The 27,037-nt window shown below is 40.6% G+C and overlaps 1 protein-coding gene across 1 annotated transcript; it reads left to right on the plus strand.

Moving 5' to 3' along the window:
- Window positions 1–1,915: 1,915 nt before the first annotated feature.
- chrm3b (cholinergic receptor, muscarinic 3b) lies at window positions 1,916–25,118 on the plus strand. The gene is made up of 7 exons (XM_049564240.1): window positions 1,916–1,943; window positions 18,336–18,457; window positions 18,804–18,976; window positions 20,696–20,991; window positions 23,500–23,822; window positions 23,880–24,236; window positions 24,336–25,118. The coding sequence occupies exons 2-7, from the start codon at window positions 18,352–18,354 to the stop codon at window positions 24,848–24,850; spliced, it is 1,770 nt and encodes a 589-aa protein (XP_049420197.1). The 5' UTR covers window positions 1,916–1,943; window positions 18,336–18,351; the 3' UTR covers window positions 24,851–25,118.
- Window positions 25,119–27,037: the final 1,919 nt, after the last annotated feature.

Below are 27,037 nucleotides of genomic sequence, written 5' to 3' on the forward strand. Positions count from 1 at the left end.
CACTGACCTGACCTGACATAATTATTGTTAATGGACAGACAGTGTGTAAATGACCATCAACAGACTGAGCACAGTCAAACATGCTGCTGGCACAGCAGAGCAGCACGGCACTGTACACAGCAGAGCGAGCCTGTGTTGCGTTCAGGCGTTGTCACGTCAATTACAAATTCCAGCAAGCCGTAGCACAACACAGCAGCATGTCAAGTGGGCCGAGCCTGGGCAAAATTGCTCAGTTTTTCAGTTGTTATGGAGTCTGTGATTTCCCCGTGACACTTACAAATGTTTGCGTAACTGTGCTCGGATATTGTTTTATGAGGCTCTGGCGGCTTTCAGTTGTCTCTTTGTCTTTAACATTACACGGCTTGGCTTTGTCTCGCATGCATGCCTACATGCATACTTTTCTCTGTGCTGTCTCAAGTGTTGATATAGATTGGTCGTGTTGCCGCGGGATGTGGCAACTTTAACTTTTAAACTTTTACACAGCACGTCTTTCTGTTCAACATCGCCGTACCTGAATCCAAAGTATCGCCATGTAATACTTTTTTCGCCACCAACTCAGCCCGTTCATGGTCGTGGTCATGCTCTTCTTCTGCGTCTATGTTGGTCACTGTTGCACCGTATGTGCTGCACACAGCACAATAGCTTGTGGGCGTAATGTCAACAAACTCCACACACTACAGGAGAGGTAGTCACGTCCACAGGCACACACGTTAACATTTATTTACATTAAATTGCAAATCGCAGCCTTTTATGCGGTTATGTAATCACACAGCCTGACATCGTGATTGCGATTAGATTAATTGTGCAGCACTATCTGATTCTATCTTCTTTGCTGCCAGGTTGAAGATGTGTGTGAAGCATCCGTGTTTTCGAATTTGAAGCTTCTTGCAGAAATATCCATATTTGAAGCACTGTCAACTGTTATGGCTACATATGAGTCTGAACAGACATGCATGTCAACTGTACAGTAACTGCAACCTGACTGTTTCAGGGAGGCAGCAATTCTATTTTTTTCCCAGGATAATCTTTTCTTTTTTTTTTGGAAAAATCCAAAGAAAAAATGTACTCGTTTTCAAAGATTGTGGTGGTGGAAAAAAAAGTGTAAAAACAAAACAAAACAAAACAAACTCACCTCAAGCAAACAAACAAACATTCTCACTTGCCTCTCAGGGCTTCTGTAATTTGCTCATGATCACCTGGAAAAATGTTACTTTACTACGCTGCAACTGCTCATTTATTTTGTTTGACCTCTCATATCCTTACTGTTTTTCATGGTGCCCATTAACATCTGATCAAGGCCTTTAATTTTTCCTTCCAAGTTCCAACTAACCTGAGAACTTGGGAGATAATGCGTTTTGGCAGCATGTTTGTTTCATCATCCACAAAACTCTTTAAAATCAGCATCAGTACGTTAGACCTGCCCAATATGGCCGTGTGGTGTTAAGGTTGTGCTGAGGCTTTGTCACAGTGCTCGGTTCAAATATCTACTGCAAGCCTCTCAGACACAGAGCTACTGTACATTTCCCTCATTGTTGGGAGTTCTTTTGCTGACAGTCCTCAAGATTGATTTGGTCATAGCTACTTTGTTGCAGTATTTTACTCAGAGCTGAAACACATACATACATATATGACACAGTGTAAACTGTTAGCCTATCTGTACAGCTGTGTTATTTTGAGCAAATTATCTGCAATGTCACAGGTTAGTCAGGTTTGTCACATCCCACCTCATAGGAGATCTTATAATCTCCTCTGTCATGAAACAGTCCACATCTGAGAGGTTCTAATACTGACAATATCAAAGCAGCTGTCAAAGGCGGAGCTGGAGGTTCCAGTCACACACCAACAGAGCAGTCTGAGCCAGAGCAGAGAGAAGCATGCTGCATGAGCAGAGCTGAGCTTCCCAGCAGGATATCATATTGGATACTGGGAACCAGAGTGGACTGGTAAGTACATTTCATTACAGTAACTCATCATTCGTTTTTTTATTTTTATTTTTTATTTATTTATTTTTTTTTTAATAATAAGTAATTATTATGTATAAATATATGTCTGTATACCATGGTTATACAGACAGAGTGACACAGACAGTCAGGGTCGGGGGGATTTTAATATCCATAGCTAATTATGAAAATACATGAAATGCATTAACCTCAAGTCTTGACTTTTATCTTTTCACCTATCTTTTGGGATCCTTTGAAACAACAACAAGAAAAAACACTTAATAATAGTATCAAATATATATTATTGTACAGCCATAAAGTGTATTCACTTGTCCGACAAATGTAAATATAGATGTTCACATTTCATGATGCTTACACATTTCAGGCAAAACAAATGAAGTATGGTTTCTTTGAAATATAATATCCAGGACATAATGTTACAGTCGAGACTAATTCCAATTGTAGAACAGCCCTATGAAGCATAAGTGACCAACAAGTAACTAGTGATATTTTATGAGTTTTGCAGGGGTTTCTCAGTCTTTTATGTTAAATATTTCGAGGGGCATAATATTGTGCTGATATTTGGTTTACAATTGAAAGCACTATGTTGAAAAAGGGTACAGTAAACAGTATACAGTATAACTTTGACCTGCATCACTGGTCGGATTAAATCAAACTTAAAGTGAGAGACAAAACAAAATAATTTATTTCTAAAAGTCAACATTAGAAAAATATGAGAACAAGTAGTCCAAAATTTCTCTATGAAGGCTTTTAGATGACCTAGTTTGTGATAAGTAGGATATTCAAACTAAGATGTAAGATTTAACACAGGCATTTAGTTGTTAGTAGTAGTAGTACTGAGTCCTGGCTGAAATGTATACACCATATACATTTCCCTTTTCTTTAACACGTGAAAAAAGTCACTTCTGTTTTTTGCGGTGAAATCTCCAGGCATGTTTGTGGGTTCTTCATGTAGAAATTCTTGCATTGTTCCACAATCTCTGGTCAACACTAGCGTCTTATTTAATAAGAATAAGTTTAATAGTTGATATTCTAACATCATAATGTAACATGTTATATTCCATAAGATTATGGAAATATCAAACAAGCTTAAAATGATAAGATGAGTGCACTGTTGCTCCAAAAACATTCATAATGTTTTAGTGAAATGATAGTGTTTCAAACATACAGTACATGCTGCTTAAATTTTTCATGCAGATCTGCCTAGTAATGTAAGACATCTTACGCAGAACCAATCATCAAATATCAGTTTCAATTTCAATTGATCCAGTAAGCAACTTAAGTGAAATACTAATTTGACAGCCTAGGAGGGATATTTCCTTGGTTTCAAGTCTATCTTTACCAATACTAACATGCTCACGTGTACATTCAAAGTTAATGCTAGCTATGAAATTAGAGCTACACTGGCCTTAAACTGATTACCTTCCCAAAGCTCTTCTTAAGTTGTGTTCACACCAAACATGAAGCAAATTTTCACGTCACCCATATACGGCCTCTGGAATGTTTTCTGGACTATTAATATTTTGCAACCACCAAATATTCACCCTTCACAGCTGTGCTAGCAGTTGGGCTAACTAACTGGGGAAGACAGCTAATGGCTAACTTGGTCTGCAGTAAAGTACAACCAATAGCTGATAGAAAGTGATGACAACATTGTAAATCCTGAGGCTCCACGCTCTGAACCAGTGTGAACGAAGACAGCAACGCTCTGTATTATTTTTCATACTCTCACTGCCGTGCATCACCGACTCACTCCTTCTGTTGTTTACTTTCCACAATAAAAGACCAGCTTATATTAATCAAAGCATTTTATTAAGGATCAACTCAACAAAATAGATCACACAAGTCACAAAAGCATATCTTAAGAACTTACTGTGTAGTCATATGCAGGGCTCCAGACTGTGCCTAATTGGTCGCATTTTGCGACCTTTTTTGGAGGCCGTGCGACATAGTTTTTTAACTAGGAGCACCAGTGCGACTTACAAATCCACCCCTCTCCCCCTTTTTCTTTTTTTTTTTTTTTATAATTGCATTTCATGGAGGAGCGGAAGTGAGTGTCTCTGTGTGTGTGTGTGTGTGTGTGTGCCTGTCATGTGTGTCTGGATGCGCACTGCAAGGCGGGGGGCGGGGGGGCGCCAGTAACCATAGCAACGTGCAGCAGTTTTAGTACATGTGCACTGTGTGCGGGGTCACAGAGCCGGTGTTGAGTAGAAAGTGCTGTGTCGTTTGACCATAAAGTGACGCTATGAAACAAACTATAGATTCGTTTTTCACAAGAAAAAATAATCCAGAAACTCCTGTCGGTCCTGTGCCAGTTTCCCAAACTTCCGACGACGATAGAGGACAAGTCAGCAGGTGATGTCGCAGCACCGAAAAAGCCAAAGCCCTATCATTTCTGACAAGAATGGCTCACTGAATTTATGTGGTTGAGATATTATAAAGAAAAGAAAGTTATGTCCTGCATGTACTGCTCTCAGTGTGGTCCGAAATTTGCGGGGAAAACTAAATTCGCCGACTCCACCACACACTTCAAACATGAAACCCTGGTTAAGCACAACAACAACATCAGGTATAAATTATGCAGGGACAGATGCAATGATGGAGCAAAAGCGCCGCTGCACACATCATTTAAGAGGCAGGGTTGTCTGTGTTTATTGCTAAATTATCAGTAATGCAGTTAATATAGACAAAATTATGAATATGTTGTGTCGATATAGATAGTGCTCCTAAATTTTGTGCTGGTGCTCCTAAAATTTTGAGTAAGGAGCACTGGTGCTCCTAGTGGAAAAAGTTAGTCCGGAGCCCTGATATGGCTTCACTCACTAATCTTAGGGCCCTTTCCTTTTCTGATCTGTCTGTCTTTTCTGTGCTTTACTTATGTTAAGTGGTGGAGCTCAGTTTGTCCACAGATGACTAAAATGTTTGTCCAATCTCAACTAGATCTCAACCCTTAAGGCTGTCGCAACAGAGAAATTTCTCTTACAAATAGCTCAAATTTCGTGTCTTTGCAGCATTCACAATGCCCGGCACAAATTCATATCTATTTGCATCTTTGCATTTCCTTTGTATGTAATCTCGCCTTGCAAAATGCTCACAATGCGTTTGGTTCAACACACCATTAAACTGCTTCCACACCGCCTCACAGTAACTGCCTAATAACCACCTAACAACCACCTACCTGCAAGAGGGTTAAAAAGCAAAGCGTTTATGAAAGCGGCTGCAATCGCTTAGTCCACGGCTGCAATAACAGGCAGTTTGCCCCTGTGAACACTAGCAGAAGTGCAAGCTATCTTGTAGCTGCATACTGCTGCAAAACAACGGAAATTACTTAAACTACCACAGTATTTGGACAATTTACCTGTCATCTGAAGTTTGATAGAAATGTTATCCCAGGCCCAGTTTTTCTTTTTGTTGTCCTTTTAAGTTGCTAGTGCCATAACTCCAGGTATTCAGACACCAACATTATCAGCTCCACCATCTTGTCCTCTTCTGCGATTCCTGCAATTTGATTGGCCAATGCTGGATGGCAACTGGTATTAGTTCAACACCGTGAACTGTGCACGCCAGAGCAAAATCTGTGCATGTTATCGTGGGTCGTCTCTTCCGCTCACAGAAATGACTGGAAGCAGCGAGTTACCATGTGGTGTGAAAGAAAGCAAACAATAAAACAAATGATAGGGGGGAAATCTATATCCCTCTTCCTGTGCAAAAATGCATTCTCAAGTTCTGTTAAAGTTAATTACACACATTAACTGGGTAGCTTCCAAAGTCACAGTCTTAGTACAAAAATCTGTCTCTGTTTCCTCAGTGTTGTCTTGCTCAACTGTAATGGAGGGACAGCAAAATGAGGGAATTTTGTGCTTAAAAGACTTAAATGGCCAGTGTGTAAAATGGGTTGAAAACAGTGACATCAGTGGTCAGATTCTAGATTGCAGGGCTTACTCGCTCACCCCTCCCGTAAATGACGGTGGCCTCGTAGGGACAAAAAGGCTTGCGCACGACTTTTTCAGGAGTAGGTCTATCTAGCGATGAGGTGAATGTTTATTTAGAAATCTAAGCCATGTTACGATATTGTAATGAATCCCTCACGAGCAGGAGACCAGAGGAGCGTTTGGGAAAAAGGCCCGTTTATTTGAGCACTCCAGAAACTCCAGTAACACTCCACTCCGTCCCAAACTCTGACTCTTCTAGCATAACAGACACACTTCATAACTTTACACACATACTCGTTTACCATACCGAGTGGGGACCCCCCTCCCCTCTCTGCTCCACCAATCTCCAGCCTGCACACTGACTGACAGTGTAGCCGGTAAACAGAGCTCTGCTGTTTATTTAGCCTAGCGATATCTCCGGACTATAGTAGCTGCAATGGACGACTTTGAACACGATTTTGAAGAGTTTCTTGTAGCGGACACAGACCCAGAGCCATACCTGTTTGAGCCGGAGTATACAGATGAGGAACTCCATGTGTTTGATGCTGAGCTGGCGAGAAGAGAGGCTGAATGCACAGAATGGGATTCGGTGCTACTGCTCCCATCGTTCGGGAGATATATCACCAGGAGGAAAAGTGCCGCAGAGAGTGCATCACAAGGAGTGAAGTTGCGTCTTCTTTTCCTCGCAGATGACAGTTCGGATTCATTCTCTCCTGTTGCGTGGTAAGTGTGGTCCATTCGCAAACTTTATAACTAAAAAAAACTTTTCACTGCTCTCTATCGATGAACTACTAACACTCTGCTGTTTCTTCCTCCTTCTTCCTTCCTTCCGCTGTCTTCGTTGGTTCATTTATACACGCGAAACGCGTTCTCTGGCTGGCTGGATTGTCCGCTCGGGCTGCCTTACATACATGGCGGCGCAAGATGGCGACCTCTCTAAAGCAAGGCCCTTGCTATATATATATATATATATATATATATATATATATATATATATATATATATATATATATAAAAGCATAATTATAAGGCTAAGAAAACCAAACAAATTTTATTTTATAGCGATCATACACTTGTATAAACATATTAATGGGTAGAATATTCAGATTCAGATTCAGATTGACAATAAACCATGCCAAATATTACACACTGGCCCTTTAATTGGAATTGGAATTGGAATTTTGGAAGATAGCCACTTGTAAATTTGTGAACACATATTGCTGAAGTCTCATTAACTTTACAAGGCATTTTGGCACTGAAGGAGTGCATTGGATTTTGACCCCCATCACCGACACTACCATTCCTACAGGAAGGGATCTTTTTACAGCCAGTATAGACAAGAGGAACAATTAGGGCAAAAAATAACCCTTTTCATATAATGAGAGAACTGTTTTAAGACACAACTGAAAAAATGTCACCTTTTCTTTAAGGTGATGTACCAATTGCTTCACATCAGGTTTCTGTGAGTTTGACATCAATATAATTTGAATGAAATATTTGAAATGTTAAGTTTTTCTCGGCTGAGGTATCGGCTTTAAATATGCTTGAGATTAATTTTATTTGTTAAATCTGTTTTTTGTTGTTTTTTATTTTGTGGACTGTTTTGTTATGTTTATAGTAGATTTCTTTGTGCATTGTTTAATGGAAACCCAAAGTGTTTAATACTAATTCTAATAATTATGTTGTTATGAAACAGTCATAATAATAAATCACGTATAATATATAAATGAAGCAATGATGTGAAATAAGGCCATTATTAAGTCAACTCAGTATAATGAATGATAATATTATTTTATTTTGTTTTGTCTCATAGTCAATCAAAATTTTCCAAAGTCTGTTTTTATTTTGTAGTGTCACTTCACATGTCAGTGGAGTTGTCACCAACCCCTCACCTTTCAGCCAATCACTAGAGCAACTAGCGAGAGCAACAACAATGTCAAAGTGATTTGGTATCACCTTTCTAGCTGCTGCTGTAAATAGTAGGCCTAAGCAGTAGGGGTGGGAAACCCCAGGCACCTCACGATTCGATTCAAAATTTACACTAGATATTGAAAAACATTATTGTAATAAAGCTGAGAATACATATCCAGTGCATACAAACTGTATTACTTACTGTGGTTGAGATGACTACACTCCAACTGTCTCCTCCAGTCCATCCTCCTCATCCACAAATCTCAACGGGACTTTCCTGTCCCTTGTCGACCTCCTCGACATTTCTCCTCCAGTATTTACAAAACTATAACTGACTAAAACTATCTATGAACTATAAAAACACAAACAGACAGTTGGACTAATGGGATGTCGAACCAATGGGCTGTCGAACCAATGACATGGACCCCCACAGACATATATACGTAGACGCCGCATCGAAAGTTCGCTCCTTGGTATAACTGTCAAACCCGTAAGTTAAAACAAATATCGCGAAAATTTGAAAGGAATTGGCGATTAACCAAACTGGAAGAATCTCGTTTAATCTGGACAGACAGTCTCAAAACTTATAAGAGGGGCCTCCGCAATGCCAGAGCAAACTATTACTCAGCTCTAATAGAAGACAATAAGAACAACCCCAGGTTTCTTTTCAGCACTGTAGCCAGGCTGACTGAGAGTCAGAGCTCTATTGAGCCTTGTATTCCCTTAGCCCTTAGCAGTAATGATTTTATGAGCTTTTTTAATGACAAAATTCTAACTATTAGAGGCAAAATTCATGACCTCCTGCCCTCAGATAGTACCTATCTAACCTCAAACACAGCTGTAAAATCTAATATATATTTAGATTGCTTCTCCCCAATTTCTCTTCAAGAATTGACTGCAGTGATTTCTTCATCCAAATCATCAACGTGTCTCTTAGACCCCATCCCAACTAGGCTACTTAAGGAGGTCTTACCTATAGTTAACACTCATATATTAGATATGATCAATATATCCTTATTAACAGGCTATGTACCACAGTCTTTTAAGGTAGCTGTAATTAAACCTCTACTAAAAAAGCCCACCCTGGATCCAGAGGTGTTAGCCAACTATAGCCTACTATCAAAGATCCTTGAGAAAGTAGTCGCAGACCAGCTGTGTGATTTTCTCCAGGATAATAATTTATTTGAGGAATTTCAGTCAGGATTTAGAGTGCATCATAGCACTGAGACAGCTCTAGTTAAAATTACAAATGACCTTCTGATTGCTTCAGACAAAGGACTCGTCTCTGTACTTGTTTTATTAGATCTTAGTGCGGCGTTTGACACAATTGACCATCAAATTCTGCTGCAGAGACTGGATCACTTAATTGGCTTAAAAGGTTCAGCACTAAGCTGGTTTAAATCTTATTTATCTGATCGTTATCAATTTGTTGACGTTCGCAATGAACCATCCTTACGTACTAAAGTTTGTTTTGGAGTTCCGCAAGGTTCTGTGCTCGGACCAATCCTGTTTACTCTATATATGCTTCCGTTAGGTAACATCATTAGAAATCACTCTATAAATTTCCATTGTTATGCGGATGATACTCAGTTGTATTTATCAATGAAGCCAGAAGAAAGCAATCAATTAACTAAACTCCATAATTGCCTTAAAGACATAAAAACTTGGATGAGCACCAATTTCCTGATGTTAAATTCAGACAAAACTGAAGTTATTGTTCTTGGCCCCAAACAACTCAGAGACTCTTTATCTGATGACATAGTTTCTCTAGATGGCATTGCTCTGGCCCCTGCCACTACCGTAAGAAACCTCGGAGTAACATTTGATCAAGATTTGTCTTTTAATTCTCATTTAAAGCAAACCTCACGGACTGCATTTTTTCATCTGCGTAATATTGCGAAAATTAGGCCTATCCTGACCCGAAAAGATGCAGAAAAATTGGTCCACGCTTTTGTTACCTCAAGGCTGGATTATTGTAACTCTCTATTATCAGGTAGCTCTAGTAAGTCCTTAAAAACTCTCCAGCTAATTCAGAATGCAGCAGCACGTGTACTAACAGGAACTAATAAACGCGATCATATCTCTCCTGTTTTAGCTTCTCTGCACTGGCTCCCTGTAAAATCCAGAATTGAATTTAAAATCCTACTGTTAACTTATAAAGCTCTAACTGGTCAAGCTCCATCATATCTTAGAGAGCTCATAGTGCCATATTATCCCACCAGAACACTGCGCTCTGAGAACGCAGGGTTACTCGTGGTCCCTAAAGTCTCCAAAAGTAGATCAGGAGCCAGAGCCTTTAGCTATCAGGCTCCTCTCCTGTGGAATCATCTTCCTGTTACGGTCCGGGAGGCAGACACCGTCTCCACATTTAAGACTAGACTTAAGACTTTCCTCTTTGATAAAGCTTATAGTTAGGGCTGGCTCAGGCTTGTCCTGTACCAGCCCTTAGTTAGGCTGACTTAGGCCTAGTCTGCCCCCTATAATACACCGGGCCCCTTCTCTCCTTCTCTCTCTCTCTCTCTCTCGTATCCTATTACTGCATCTAGCTAACCCGGCCATTCTGGATGTCACTAACTCGGCTTCTTCTCCGGAGCCTTTGTGCTCCACTGTCTCTCAGATTAACTCATATCACAGCGGTGCCTGGACAGCGTGACGTGTGTGGTTGTGCTGCTGCCGTGGTCCTGCCAGATGCCTCCTGCTGCTGCTGCCATCATTAGTCATTAGTCATACTTCTTCTGTTATTATACACATATGATTATTGTCACACATGTATACTGCCAGGTATTAATACATACTTTCAACATATTGTACCGCAGTAACCAGAACTATAACTATAATATTATTACTTCCATTAATGTTGTTGTAAGATACTGTCATTACCTGCATATCTCTCTCTCGCTCTCTCTCGCTCTCTCTCTCTCTCTCTCTCTCTCTCCCTGTGTCATATGGATTACTGTTAATTTATCATGTTGATCTGTTCTGTACGACATCTATTGCACGTCTGTCCGTCCTGGAAGAGGGATCCCTCCTCAGTTGCTCTTCCTGAGGTTTCTACCGTTTTTTTCCCCCGTTAAAGGGGTTTTTTTTGGGGAGTTTTTCCTTATCCGCTGTGAGGGTCTTAAGGACAGAGGGATGTCGTATGCTGTAAAGCCCTGTGAGGCAAATTGTGATTTGTGATATTGGGCTTTATAAATAAAATTGATTGATTGATTGATTGATCGAGTGGGTTTGCCCGCTGCTGCGATACGTCAACATCGCTGCCATATTGGATGCGGCAAGGCTGCGTTAGGCTGCGTTGTAAAACTAATACAAGTGAATGGACTTAATTTCATAAAGCGCCTTTCTACAAAGAAATTTACATTAATGCCTCTCGTTTATTCATTCACACACGCACTAACATACTTGGGAAACAGGCACCAAAAACAATGTATTTGATCTTCTCAGATGGCTAAGATAAGAACTTTATTGATCCCACACAGATGTAATTATCGTTACATCATACTGTTTCCCAAGTATATTAGTGCATGTGTGAATGAATAAACGAGAGGCATTAACGTAAATTTCTTTGTAGAAAGGCGCTTTATGAAATTAAGTCCATTTACTTGTATTGGTTTACAACGCAGCCTTGCCACATCCAATATGGCGGTGATGTTGAGCGTCTACGTACATATGTCTATGGTATATGCCACCTAGTTAGCTGGCTAAGTAGCTTAGCAGGGTTGTGAGCTTGGCTTATTAGCCTACTCAGCATATGAGCCACCTTTGACTGCACTGCAGCAGCTAAGGTTGGCTGGTTAAGTTACTTGGGCTTTGTTTGGATTCTAAAGATGTTCCTCAAGACCCTGTCCCATTGGACCAAAATCCTACCAAAACCCACTAACATTTGGCTTTTGTATGTAATGGGAAAACTTACGATTGGCATTCAATTCCGGGACAAATGACTCCACAGTAGTCCCAACAACAATCAGTCATGGAAATACGACAGTGCTCAAAAATTGTTTAAAATTTATTCAGTACAGAGTTTTAAAGAAAGATTGAACAGTTAGAGATTTACAACCTTTCTGGGATGTTGATCTATTGCCTATTTTTAAGGGGTATAACCCGCATATGCACACTAATTTTAGTGGAAAAAAGGTATCAGAGAAAGACACACAAATATGGTCAGGAGCAGGAGCCAACCAACACTGCTGTCACAAGCTCTTCCCTTGGATACCGAGTAATAATCTGTTTACAACTCGACCTACAAAGGTAATAAACCAGTCATGTCAAAGCTCATGGTTACGCTGACGTTCTTGTTTTCTGGATTGTGGGTGTGAAAAAGTGGGGGTTCAGTTCTCTCTTACCAATCACTAGAGAATTATATATCCTCCTGAATCTAACATAATTTTAAGTCTACACCTATGCATAGATCTGCTAATATAATTGTTTTGCAGAGGTTTTAAGAGTGGATTACATTTCATTGTTTCCGGCGCACCACTTGACAACTGCTTGACAACAGCTTGACAATGGCATTCGTCCCACTTGTGGCTCTGATTGGCTAATCTTTTAAACGAGAAACTGCACTTCAATGCTGCGATGCCGAATCAGTCAACAATTCAACGGAATTTTACACAATTTACTCGTGATTATTTCTTTAAGTCTGTTCTATTTATTTAATATTGAACACTCTGGGGTTCCACACTGTTTAACATGTGTTCATTTAATTGTGTAGAAATGTAGCCTTTCAGCAAACCTTTTTCTTCAAACATCAGAGTTAAAGGTGTGGATTGAAGACATTTTCTGAGGAGATATGATGGTTCTGGCTTTAATTAGTACAGCCTGTATTAGTAATGTCATCTATTCTTTACAGGCTATGCTAATCTATGCCAGAATCAGCAATGCAATGGAAGCAGAGGATTGAACTTGAAATGATAAGCATGTTTAGATCATTTTCATGATGAAGGAAAATTGAAGTTCTTCTGTTTGTGTTTGTAGTTGTTCATGTGCAAAAGCACTGCACTGCATTGGTTGACAGGGCAGGGTGGGATGGAGAACCCTTCATTTTGACAGATTGCATCATATCATATCATATCATATCATACCATATTATATCATAACATATCAAAGAGCAGAATCTGCAGCTCTTCTCATTGTTTTAGCCAGTGTCTAATTATCCGCATACAATGGTTCATATGATTAGCACCCCAAGAATGATTAATTATGTAACTTAAAGTTACATAATTAATGTAAAGTTACAGAGGTTAGGTTTAGGAAAAAAAATCATGGTTGGGCATCTTAAGGTTTAGTAAAGTAGATTTATTCTGGTTAGGTTTAGAAAAAAAAGGTGAGGATGTAACAACACCTTAATATAAATCAGAATTCACTCGCAGTTCACAAGGTTCTGAACATGGGCTTTCTGGCTAAGGTGTGGGGTAAAGTCTAAGTAAAGTTACTTTGGTTAGGTTTAGGAAAAAAAATATATGATGAGGATGTACCTTAAAATAACTCGAAGTTCACTCAAAGTTTACAAGGTTCCAAACACTGGTCTCCCGGGAAAGGTCCTGGGTTTGTGGCCAACCAGCAGTGCCAGCCTTGGCATAGGCAGTATAGGTGAATGCTTAGGCGCCCTCATCATCATAGGGGCGCCACAAATGGGGAGGGTTGGCTCGTCTAGGGCACCGAATGTGTTACAACTGCCACTGCCAACCAGCCTCCTAACTGGACCACTCAATACGAATTTTGCTGCATGATTTTCTGTAAGAAACTGTGCATGAGAACAGCTTGCCAGTGCAGATTATATCAGTTGTCACCAATCAATTCCATGATTAACTTGATGACAGGCCAAAATAAAACTTGGCTGTTGTCTGGTTAAAGGTATACAACACAGGATGTTGGTTACTGTTTGTAAATGCTCACCAGCAAAAGTGAAAGTAAAAGCCAACCCTAGATTCACTGTTGTTTGGTCTTTTGCCTTGCTATATTTACCCTTTTTTGGTACTGTATCTTTTGGATGCCTGCAGCTTATGGTATAGAACCTGGTTGCTACCTTTTTATAAAACCCTATACTGTCCTGAGTGCTGTGGGGGTGCACACCCATGAATGTTCAAGACACAGAAAATAAGAAAATTCAGGCACAAAAATACATTGCCACACACGGAGAGTGGGTCATAAGTGTTAATTGAGAGAGATTACTTCCATATGGCTGTACACATTGTTTTTTTATTTTAGGAAAATCCTGCATAGAATACCTCTTTGGAAGCCATTGTCTGTACTCCCAGACCTTCAGTCACAGTATCTGATGACCTGATAAAAACATTTTCACTGTTCCTTACCTTGCCACTAAAGGCTTGTTCACATTACATGATTTTCACCCTGATTTTGCGTTGCGGAGACTAGCGACTAGCGTTGCGAGTGTTCATACCCGGCGACGTGTGTTTCTGTCATCGGGAGTCTCACCAACTGCATTATGACCTGTGTGTGCACACCACAAAATTTCTCCACTGAGCCCTCATCGACACCAAAATACATTTTTTAACTTTGAGACGACACATCGTAAAGGCATGGATATTCAATCAATCAATCAATCAATCAATTTTATTTATAAAGCCCAATATCACAGATCACAATTTGCCTCGCAGGGCTTTACAGCATACGACATCCCTCTGTCCTTAGGACCCTCGCAGCGGATAAGGAAAAACTCGTGTAATGTGAACTAGGCGTAACTCTCCTCTCATTCCAGAGCCCTTCCCACTTGCCCTGCAGTAACCCCATTCTTCCCACCATCTCCCAGATCACCTGTCTCCCACATTTGTTCCCCATCCCCCCATTACCCATGCAGTCCATATACTCATTCCACTTATTCCCTGCCAGATGTCTATTGTGTTCCCTGCATTACTGTGCCAGCCTTTCCCCCCTGCCTGTTTTTCAGACCCCTGTCTGCCTTTTTTGACTTTTTGACCTGATCCCAGCTCTGTTTTGTTTTCCTCAGACTTTGTATGCATGCTAGTTGCCAACTCCAGCTATGCATGTATGTTTTGGTCTGTCATCCTTGACTTGATACATGGTTCTTATAGCCCTGATGTACACACCATTTCCACATGCTTGTTTCTGCTGTCTTTTTAGCTTTTTATATGGACACCAGTGTAATCTTTATGGTAGTTCTCACTAGTTCTTAAATTTGTCTATCTCTGGTACTAAAGATTTAAATGTGTGAGGATACAAATACCTCCATTTGAGTAAATAAATACTAAATTGTATTGAATTAAAAATTTAACCACATTTTTGTGAGAGCAAGTGTGGCAAAGTGGCACATGAAATCCATTTGAACAAATAACAGATCAATTTGTAAATAAATCCATTGTATACCATGTTTTGTCATTAAATGAATACTTCACTCACAAAATGAACATTTGTAAATCAATAAGTCATGCCATGTTTCCTCGAAATCTATACCTATAAATGAGACTTGGATTACTCTTCTCGAATTTTTAGCCAGTGCCAACTTATCCTTATTCAGTGGTTCATATGATTAGCAGCCCAAGAATGACGTTATGTCCTTGGGCTCTAGTTTCCCGGCGCAGCGCAGGGTGGCGAACCCCGCACAGAGCTAGTTTCGAGCAGTGCAACCCGAGGCGCGCTCAGTTTGGTAGTTTGGCAAACCGAGGTGTGCTGAGATGGGTGTGGCAACACAACAGGGGAAGGTGTCGACAGATCCAGCTTGGCGCAGTGACAGTTTCGTGCCAAAAGGCTTCGCCGAAGGTGCGCTAAAAGCTCGCCAGCTGAAACCAGGTCTACTGTCAGCGCAGGCGGAGCGCAGCCGGTGTAAGCCGAAGTTTGGCTGACGGGCAGACAGTGCGCACACGTCACCAAAACCTCACAGGCAGGTTTCCAGAATATCAGGCACATTAACAATGTAATAAATACCCAAAAAAACACTATTCAATGCAACTATCTGCAATCAGCACATAAATGTATCTCTATATCGATTGTCCCGTCACATCTGATCAGATCAAAGGGGATTGGCACCATTTGGCACGTTTGGCACGCGTAATGGAAACCCAACCTGATTTGATTAACACAGCTGCAAACTAATGAGTTCACATCCCTCTCAGCCAACCACAAACAGCCACAGCATCAGAGAGGGAGTATATATTCAGCATCTGTCATCTTAGAAAAGTCAAAAGAAAAGAAACAGAGTGAGACTGCGAGAGAGAAAGAGAGAGCATGCGCTCACAAGAGAAATGTAACATTGATTTACAATTGTGGTGACCTCCTCCCAGGCTACCTTTGCATCATCAACCCGTGGAGGTCTGCTCGCAGTTCCGTATATTCGGACACTGCGAGCTTGGACCTCCCGGACCAAAACATCAGTTTCCTCCTGGGAGAAGTTTGGCTGTCTGATGCTGCTGCTCTCTTCCGCCATGGCGAATTGAGTAAACTCTCATTACACCTTCACGCAGCGCATTTAAGGGTGAGGTGAGGGGCTCATTTGATTGGTGTGATGTGTGTAAAACCCACTCCATGCCTTCTCTCCTCCCTCTTTCTGACTTGTGCAGGTAGGAGGGACGGAGGTGGGAAAGAGGAGTAGTTGCGCCAGGCGCACAATGTGCCAAACTTGCAAAATCCGCCTGGCCACACCCCTGCCTCGCCCGGTCTGCGAAACTAGAGCCCTTTAACTTAAAGTTACATAATTAATGTAAAATTCTGGTTAGGTTTGGAAAAAAATATATAAAAATTGGATTAGATGTTTGAGAGATTAGAGATGTTTTGACAATGGTTTGCTGCTGGTAAAGGTGGTTTCCAATCAATCAGTAAGATAATATCTTCACTATTATTTGAGGAGACATACAAAAAAAAAAGGTTTTCTTCATGAGTTCAAGGTAATACAGCATGACTAAGTGGTTTCCATATGGTCATTTTGTGGGTGAAGTATTTCTTTAAATTCTGGTTAGATATCAGGATGATGCAGAGGTGTGGAGTCAAGTGACATGACTTGGACTTGAGTCAGACTCGAGTCACAAATTTGATGACTTTAGACTCAAGTGGACATACCGTAAAACTTCAATTAAAAGCCTAGTCCCAGTTAAACAGCCAGTCCCTTTTATTAGCCCCTATGTGGCTACACCTTTTGACAAATAAAGGGCTGTCTCAATTAGACACCTGGTCTGGTTGCCAAGCAGTTCATTTTTTTATAGAAGTTCTTCTAACTCCATTCCTTGATTACCCTCTAAGTTATTCATATTCCAATAGTCCATAAGGGTCCTTAGATCAAATGGGTTTTTCATAAAAATGAATCTAAGTTTTGAGTATTGTTTTAACAGGATAAAGTGGTGTTGTGTCGGTGTGCTGGGTGCTGTAATCTTGTTGAGTGTTTTAACTCTCTCTCTGATGCTCTGTCTGTTGGAGCAAGATCAAATGAATGACCCATAGTTGATATATTATCTGAAGGCTCTTTTTCAAGTAATATTCATAGTGGTTTAAATAAACAATTAGACTGTATTTCCCCCATCTTTGCTGAGCAACAGTTTTGTGTGAAAGGAATTAAAGGCCTGCCCCATATAGAGGTCTGTCCTAAATATAGGCCTGTTGATTTCAGTGATTTAAGCAAATAATAGCCCAGGCTATTAATTGAAGTTCTACGGTATTCAAAAAAGCAACTTGACTTGATAGGGTGAGGAGCTCGGACATTCGGAGGGAGCTCGGAGTAGAGCCGCTGCTCCTTCGCGTTGAAAGGGGTCAGTTGAGGTGGCTCGGGCATCTGATCAGGATGCCTCCTGGGCGCCTCCTGCTGGAGGTGTGCTGGGCACGTCCCACTGGTAGGAGGCCCCAGGGCAGACCCAGAACATGCTGGAGGGATTACATATCTCGTCTGGCCTGGGAACGCCTTGGGGTCCCCCAGGAGGAGCTGGAAAGCGTTGCCGGGGAGAGGGATGTCTGGGTAGCTTTGCTTGGCCTGCTGTCCCCGGGACCCAGCCCCGGATAAGTGGATGAAAATGGATGGATGGATGGAACTCGACTTGGACTTCATTATCAATGACTTCACTTGGACTTGAGCCCTTTGACTTGAAAATACTTGATTACTTGACGTGGGACTTGTCTGTCTTGACTTGGGACTTGACTTGGGACTTGCCTGTCTTGACCTGGGGCTTGGCTTGGGGCTTGTAAATCTTGACTTGAGACTAGACTTGAGACTTGCCTGTTTTGACCTGGGACTTACCTGTCTAGACTTGGAACTTGAGTACAAAGACTTGACACTTAGTAGATTTGCCACCACCTCTGGGATGATGGACACAGATTGCTGTAGTCTGGTTCTTATAGTACAGTGCCTGTGGCTACAGCACTGTTTGCTCCAATTAATACACAACCTGCCAAGTGATGGTAACACTTGCTCTCTATAAAACTGCAATCTCCACTGATTGAAATATGTAACAATTTCAGTTATCGAATTAAATAACTATTTTGCCCAAAGTCTTTTGTGTGAAATGTTAGAGTTAAGTTGAACAACTTCATCCTTCATTTTTGCATCTCAGTTTTTTTTTTCCTTTTCTTCAAGATGTCCATTGGTCATCATGAACCTGACCTCCAGCTCTGATTCTATCCACTTCCTTACCAACAGCTCTCCTGGTATGAGAGACCAGCCTGACACTACTTTCATAGCTGAGCCTGCCATCTTAGGTACTGCACTACACTGCAGCACTTAGTATCTTAATAATAATTCATATTATAAAGTTTTCTGCACTTTTTAAATAATATTATAAAAAGAGTTCAGTAGGATATGCAGTAAGAATATGTAAATAAAGCAAAATGGTATACAATCAATAAACAGAAAACAGGTAAATAAAATGAAATTTGGGGGGGGGGTCTAAAACAGACTTTAGACTTTTAATGATTCATGCAAATGTTCTTCAAATCTGCTGATAAAAGATTTGTAGCCTTCTTCAGATTCTCTGTGTGTGTGCCTTTAACTGTGGCTTTTTTTTTTTTTTTTTTTTTTTGGATTGATGTTTTTCCACATCTTCAGGTGGCTCTTACCAGGAGTTGGCCATATTGTCTGAAAGTATTGGTGGGTGGAAGCAGCACAATGTCAGTCATGTCTCAAGGCATGAAGGAAACTTCACTGATTCACCAGTTAACAGCACGTTAATGTCGCCAGCAGAGGAGTTTGACCCATTAGGAGGACATACTGTCTGGCAGGTAATGATCAGCTGTGATGTTGTAACCCCACACTTCTACTTTTTTCCCAACACTATATTTATTGATTTTACCAACAATGAACAAAGACATACACATACACACAGCGCATATGTATATATGTATATATATGTGTACATATGCATCCACAGACATGTCAAAGAGAAAGACACCAGAACAAAAGGTCAGTGCAACCGCCACAGCTCTACTTTTTCTCATTCCGTCAGTTTAAGTGCTTTGGTGAAACTGTAATACAAAATAAGCTATCAACAAACCATCAATGGACTTTTTAAAAAACTTTTTGCTATGTATAAATGTTAGTAATTGATGTGTAATATGGCTTACTACTATGGTTTTCAACACCTAAATGCGCAAACATAAGACTTGTACACTGCAGGTTGAGAGCACTCCACAACAGAGCAAGCAGAGTATTTTTGTTGCTCACTGTGTAAATTCCATGGCTTCAGTAGCGAGGAATTCTAACCACCAGACAAACATTTAGCTGTGCTCTTCACATGGCTGCTCCAAAGCTCCAGGGATTCCATGGCTCATTTGAACCAGTTGATTATAGTTGGAGTTCCAAGATAAACTTTGCAACTATGGAAAGCTATGAGACTTGTCTACATTAATTAATGACTTGAGTCCTCCTGTGATAAACAAGTAGTTCCATAAGTCTGGATACATTTTAGTAATCCATCCATTCTCATAAAACAAACTTATGTTTAATGAGACAAACATGACAATCATCAAAACTTCATTGTAGATTTGCAATAGCCATTTAAAGAGATGCATCAATAGCTAAGACAGCGTCACCGGAAGAAAAAGACCAATCTACTGTGAGTGGTACAATAACTTTTAACTCTTTTTGAAATTTGTGTCAGCCCACAGTTAACTTTTTTAGATTAAATACAAACAGCTGCGGGTGCTGGCATTAACTAAAGGCTTTGTCAGTATATGTGGCTTTACTTATAGCCTGGTGAGACCATCCTGATGTTGTGAGCTCAACATTCTGTTTTGCTCTCTATATCAGTCTGGATTTGGTGCCACCCCACCTGTATCCAGAAATTAAAATCCAATTGGGGCCAAACAGGGATCTGCACCATAGTTGACAATGTAAGCATATTTAACCAGCACTTGACTGGTGGCTGGTGCTAATTTCCAACCCTGGTTCTGATACATCTGACAAAACCTGCATACAGTGCCATTTGCAGCTCAGTAGCCTTTCGCCTTCAAGAAACTACTGTTATTGGCCACGTTTCCCAGATCCAGTTAAGAAGATCTTAGCGCTAAGAGCTTCTTAAGAATGCTCTTAAGCCTCCTGTGAAAGAAAAACCTGTTTCCCAGATTCGCACTTAGCTTAAAGAGCAATCTTAAGAGCGAACCTAAGAAGGGCATTAAGAACTCATCTGGGAAACACTCTTATCTTAGCGACCCTTCTTGGCTAAGGTGTTCTTAACTGTGCTCTTAAGTCTTAAGATCAATCTTAACTGGGAAACGGGGCCATTAAGGGTAATTCATAGCTGCCTAACTTCCAATTTTTTTCTCAGCTTGCCATTGATGTTGTCAGACTTAACACTGTTCAAACTTGAGTTTGTGAACAGTTAACACTGAATATGTTTTGGGAAACTGAGTCACTGTAACAAAATGAGTAAGCTTCTTACACATTGTAATGCACATAACTACCATCTTTGGTTCTTTCTCTTCTTACCTCTTAATCTGCAGGTCATCATAATTGTCTTCCTCACTGGATCCCTTTCTCTTGTCACTGTTGTTGGCAACATCCTCGTGTTGGTGTCATTCAAGATTAATAAAGCACTGAAGACAGTGAACAACTACTACCTGCTTAGCCTAGCATTTGCTGACCTGACCATTGGCACACTGTCAATGAACCTGTATACCACCTACATCATCATGGACCAGTGGGCCCTGGGGCCAGTGGTCTGTGACTTGTGGCTTGCAATAGATTATGTGGCCAGTAATGCCTCAGTCATGAACCTGCTTGTTATCAGCTTTGACAGGTAATGGAACATACTTTATTATATTTTTTGCTGATAAACTCAAATGGAATACATAGCCACCTCATAAATTGTTCGTACTACCCTCATTAAAAAAGCTCAGATAAAACTGGACACCTGTGGATGCTGACATCTGCTAGAGGATTAGAAGGGGGTACTCTGATTGCTTAGTAGATGCCTTTTTTCTGATGAATGTACAGAGTTCTTCTGTTGAATGGATTAGAGTATGCAGGGGTCTCATTTATAAACATTGCATATGCACAAAACGAGGCCTGAAAGAGGCGTATGCCACTTCCCATTCAAAAGTTGTGATCTATAAAAACAAAATTGACAGGAGAATGTGTGCACCTGTAGGGAAACTCGCAACGGTATGGGATTTTCACAGTATGATAACTGTCTCGGAAAATATCCGGTATCATGGTATTACGGAATTTACATTATAATCAGTCAGAATGACCCTTAAAGGAATGAAAATGGGATGGTTATTTTACGTTGAACAAACGTTTTATTACTTTAACTGAAACTTGAAACCATTTCAATGGCTAATGGGAGTTTGTGCAAAAGTCTCAATATCGTAGATAAGCAAAGTTACACGGTATGATAACCATCAACTTTTATACCACGGTATACCTTAAAAGTGGTATATCACTACAGTCCTACTCTGACCCATGCGTACTAACATTTTTGAGACAAGGGACATTGGTAATGCAGTTGGTGAGGTGGTGAATTGAAGCCAATTTGTAGAAATTAAATGTGACAGACATGATTATTTGTATAATCTCACCATTACATTCCCATCCCCGGGAGCGCAGAGGAAAGGGATGCAGCTGACACTTGGGAACTGCCCATTGGTTCGACAGCCCATTGGTTCGACATCCCATTGGTTCGACATCCCATTGTTCCAACCATATTAAACTCATTGTTCCTAAGTCCATTCCGAAATCATCATGATGCCCTGTGGTTAAGGTCTGGTTAGGTTTAGGCACAAAAACCACTTGGTTAGGGTCAGGAAAAGATCATGGTGTGGGTTAAAATGAAAAAGAAAGTAGCAAACACATAAGCTATGAGCCTGCTCCGCCTAAAGACGGTCACAGAGCACCATACACCCGCCGCGAGCCGTTCAGCACTGCGGACAGTCGGACTAATGGGATGTCGAACCAATGGGCTGTTGGACCAATGACATGGACCCCTGACACTTATGGTCAGCAGTGAAGTGCACATCAAATAGCATTAAATATTTGCAAAACAGAACATCAACAGTTTCCAATAATATCTTCCAATACATATCATATCATACCTATCATTAAGCTTGATTAATGATAGTTTTCAGATAGTTTTTGTGTGCAAAATTGCTACAGTGAACATGACTGTGTACGCACAGACATTACAGTGGTTGCCACACACTTTTCCATTATTAAACTCCATATCTCATTTTGAGTCCTGATCATAATGCAGGCAATGATCGCCATAACAAACTTTGATAAAGAAATAAATAAATTGTGTTTACCTATCAAACTTTTAGGTGGCATGCTGGTGCAGTGGTTTGCATTGTTGCCTCACAGCAAGAGGGTTCCTGGTTTGAATCTGGGGTTTGGGGTTAGAATCCTGAAGTGGGAGAGCCCTTCAGTGTGGAGTTTGCATGTTATGCCCATGTCAGTGTGGGTCTTCTCTGGGTACTCTGGCTTCCTCCCACAGTCCAAAGACATACAGGTTAGGTTAGTTGGTGATTCTAAATTGGTCGTAGGTGTGAATGTGAGCGTGAATGGTTGTCTCTGTGCATGTATCAGCCCTGTAATAGTCTGGCGACCTGTCCAGGGTGGACCCTGCGTCTCACCAAATGGGATGGGCTCCAGCCCCCACCCGTGACTCCTAACAGAATAAGCGGTTATGGAAAATGAATGAATGAATATCAAACTTTCGTCTTCACATGATATCTCAGGGTCAGGAATACACTGACTGTCATGATCATTTTGGTAAAGTGTGAAGCAATCAGTCTTAATGCTGGAAAATTAACATTGAGGTGACAATTGGCTGTTGCCTTGATTCACCCATAAAGTCCCATTGTTCAGCAGGCTCATTTCTATGTATCAGCATTCATAAGGTGCTTTGCACTGACCATTTATAGTTGAGTGGGGGTGTGTAGAGGGTGGGATATGAGGCTGATCCGTGTATAGACATTTCCAAGTTGATTTGGGATTTATAAAAGGAAATAGCACACTGTCAGGTGTACGCATGGTTTTATAAATCAGAATATTAATATATGCCATTTTCTGCTTTTGTCCACACGTAAATCTTTAGTATGGATTCTACCCACTGTTTTATAAATGAGACCCCAGAGCTGTTGGAAACAGGGCATATTCAAAGTCCCTTGTGTAGAGTTTTAAAATTTCTGTGTCTGGTGACTCTAGCTGATACTATCAAGACAGGCTTTGCAGTGGACAGTAATGCATGGCACAGTCACAGTTACTCTGTATGTGGAAAGTTGCCTATTGTCTTTCTGTGTTCTTTTAGGTATTTCTCTGTTACCAGACCTTTGACCTATCGGGCCAAGCGTACAACCAAGCGAGCTATGACCATGATTGGATTAGCCTGGTCCATCTCTTTCATTCTCTGGGCCCCAGCCATCTTGTTCTGGCAGTACATTGTGGGAGAGCGGACAGTCCAGCCCACTGAGTGCTACATCCAGTTCTTGTCCGAGCCCATCATTACATTCTGCACTGCTATTGCTGCGTTCTACCTACCAGTAACGATTATGGCATTCCTGTTTTGGAAGATCTATCAGGAGACAGAGAAGCGTGCTAAAGATATACAAGGTCTCAAGGGTTCTGGGGCAGGCAACAGTCCAAGCCAGGCTCAGAATCAAGGGAGTGGTGGTGGAAAAGGTGGTGGAGAAGCTGCAGCTAACAGCCAGAAAGATTCATCAGCCATGCTGCGCCAGATGAGCTCTCAAAGCTGCAGCAGCTATGAATTAAATCAGCAGGGTTCAGAGAAGAGCAACATTGACAATGCTGGCATACCAGGAGGAACAGGAAGCAGAGGGAGGTGTGGCACATTCTGCTTCCAGTTTTCAGCACTGCTGCCAGGTCGCCATGCATCCAAGAGATCTGTCAACACCACAACAACTACAGTGGGTGAAGCCGAGCAGAGCAGCTGTGACAGTTTTAACAACAATGAAGTTGGTGCCACTGGGGACCAGTCAGGTTCAGAGGATGAAGCTGACGGTGCTGACCCATCAAAGACTCCAACAGGTTGGACAAAACTCCACTAAGTATTCTTGTTTGCATGATATACATAAAAATAATACAAATAAAATTTTTACATAATGTCATATCTATCTATCTATCTAGATGGTAAGAAATCTAGAAAGGGGAAGAACAACAAAGACAAGCAATCATCATCCAACAAAAGTCGAAAAGGGTCACAATCAAGCCCTGTCACCTCATCACCAGCTGACCAGTCACCCACAGCCATCACCATGAAAGATGCAGCAATGGCCAAACGCTTCGCCTCTAAGGCCAAGACAGAGATCAACAAGCGCAAGAATGAAAAAAAGGCAAATGAGAAGAAAGCAGCACGGACACTCAGTGCCATTCTCTTTGCCTTTATCACAACGTGGTTACCATACAATATCATGGTGTTAGTCAACACTTTCTGTCAGGACTGTATTCCAGAAACTCTTTGGGCACTGGGCTACTGGTTGTGCTATGTTAACAGCACAGTTAACCCCATGTGCTACGCCCTGTGTAACAAGACCTTCCGGACAACCTTTAGGGATATTTTGATGTGCCAGTGGAATCAAAAGAAGAAGCCACATTTTAATCATAGGAAGGCCGTGGCTTTCAAGAAAAAAGACCCGATGTAGAGAACAGTGGCACATTATTGGTAGATCTGTGTTAAAAGTTGTAATTCCTGATCTACTCAGATTGGGAATGCAGGATACAAGCCTCCCATTTCAGGGAAAAGATGCTGAGTAGAAACTGCTGACCAAAAATAATTCTACAAGAATTCTTGACAAGCTACCAGTGGGGCCAAAGGCTGGTTTGGTCGCGCATTCATATTTGGAACTATTCATGGTCCCAGAAAATAATTGCATAATTTGGTGATTCCTTCAGCTATTTTTTTATGTTCAACAGCAATTTTGGCCATCACTCAGAAAAGTAATCCTGGATTTTCATGATGTTTGCTGTTACAACATAAATTACAACATTTTTTGGTGGGGCTGTGAACTTTTCAGGCTATCAATATCAAATGGAACATTTCCAACACAATTTATGAAGCACATTCCTGCTCCCACATGATAAACCAAATGCTAATTAGGCTCAATAAACAGCAGTTTTCAGTATGCTTTTGTTCTAACATTTTGCACTGTAGGGTATAATGAAGCACCCAGGAACAGTACTGGGTTTTGATGCCAATTTGACATATAGGCCAAATGTGGAATTACAACTTCTGCGTCTGTCATATGATGCCAGTAGCCCCAAGAAGACTATTCTCCCAAGACTTACACTGTAAAAGAGATGTCTCTAAGTCAGTTAATACATTTTTTGAGCTTCACAGCCCCAAAGAAATGACTCGTTTCACAATTGGGATTAGATTCATTCAGTCAAATAACATTCCTTAAGTTCAGAAGAGCAGTGCCAAAATCATATTATCCCTATTCAAGTTAGCTTAGGGCTAAACCGAAACTAAGCTGCTCAGCCACTGTAAGTCACTTATATGGGCCCAATGATATAAAAGATTCAGGTAATTTCATACTTCAGAAATCACACTTTTTTGGCATCTGGCGCCACTGAGCAACTTTTTAGGAATAAATGTGGCCCCACCTCGAACGCTGTATCCAGTTGTGATTATACATCCATGGCTATAATGAATGAATGCAGCCTTGTTGAGCAACCAGAAGGGCCTTAGACTTAGACCCTCTTTTCAGATTCAGATCTAGGCAGAGAGGTATAGTGAACTTGTTCAAGGATGTGATAACCTTATAGGATTAGTTGTCCAGTTTGTGTGTGCCAGTTTTCATTTAAATTTTGGCTTTTTCAATTTAAAGGTTTGCAGGTATTTAGGATATTTACACATCTGCTTTCAGTTAAGATGAACAATGAAAAATGATTTTCTATAAATGGTACCCTGGATGTCAGCTATGACATAAAGTCAGTTGCTAGTTTACTTGTTACACCTTGCTAATTTATTTAAGTGATTGAGAGACTTGTTCATTATCTTTATGGTCAATTATGAGGCTGTAGTTTGTGCTTCTGTTGAATTTATTGTGCTATTTTGAAAGAATATTTCTTTAACTCTCACTGGGGGAAAAAAAAGAGTGCGTTCATTTTTGTTTTAGACTGCAGTAGGTTGAGATGGGTCTACCTGATAACCTGGCAAAACTACTTAAAATACACACTAATTCAGTATCACCGCCATTATTTAGTTTAGAAATATTTTGAAATCTCTCTTGCAGTACCCTGTTAAGGGACTAAACTTTGCACACTTACTGAAATAGAATAAACAAAATCAGTATTAGAATAGAATTTTCAAGTATAGATACACTGGATTATAGACAGCCATTCGATTCCTGTTGATATCATTGTTAAGTTAGGTGGCCAGCTTGATTATTATTCAGTTTTTGTAGAGTTTGAATAACAGTAATGTATTGTCACGCGAAAACTGTAACACTGTGTAGCACTGACCCTTATTTCATTTGATTGTCTGTACATACTTTATACTTAAGCATGTATCTGCACATTATTACACCATTCTATAGTATTATAGAATGGTGTAATAATGTGCAGATTCATGCTAAGGGAACTTTTAGAAATAAAAACAGCATCCCACCTCTGCTGGTTAAATTGCCATACATATTGTGAGGGCAATGTTCAGTGCAACATCAGTGTTATGGGCTAGAGTTGCAACAGTATGAGATTTTAGATGGTATTAGATGACAGTGACCCTTTAAAGAATGAAAAAAGTTTTTTTCATTGTTTGAACAAACATCTTATTACTACAAATGAAACGTAAGACCTTTTTTTGTTATTTTTTATTTTTTATAAATGTA

The sequence above is a fragment of the Epinephelus fuscoguttatus genome, linkage group LG20 (assembly GCF_011397635.1).
Source record: "Epinephelus fuscoguttatus linkage group LG20, E.fuscoguttatus.final_Chr_v1".
Lineage (NCBI taxonomy): Eukaryota > Metazoa > Chordata > Actinopteri > Perciformes > Serranidae > Epinephelus > Epinephelus fuscoguttatus.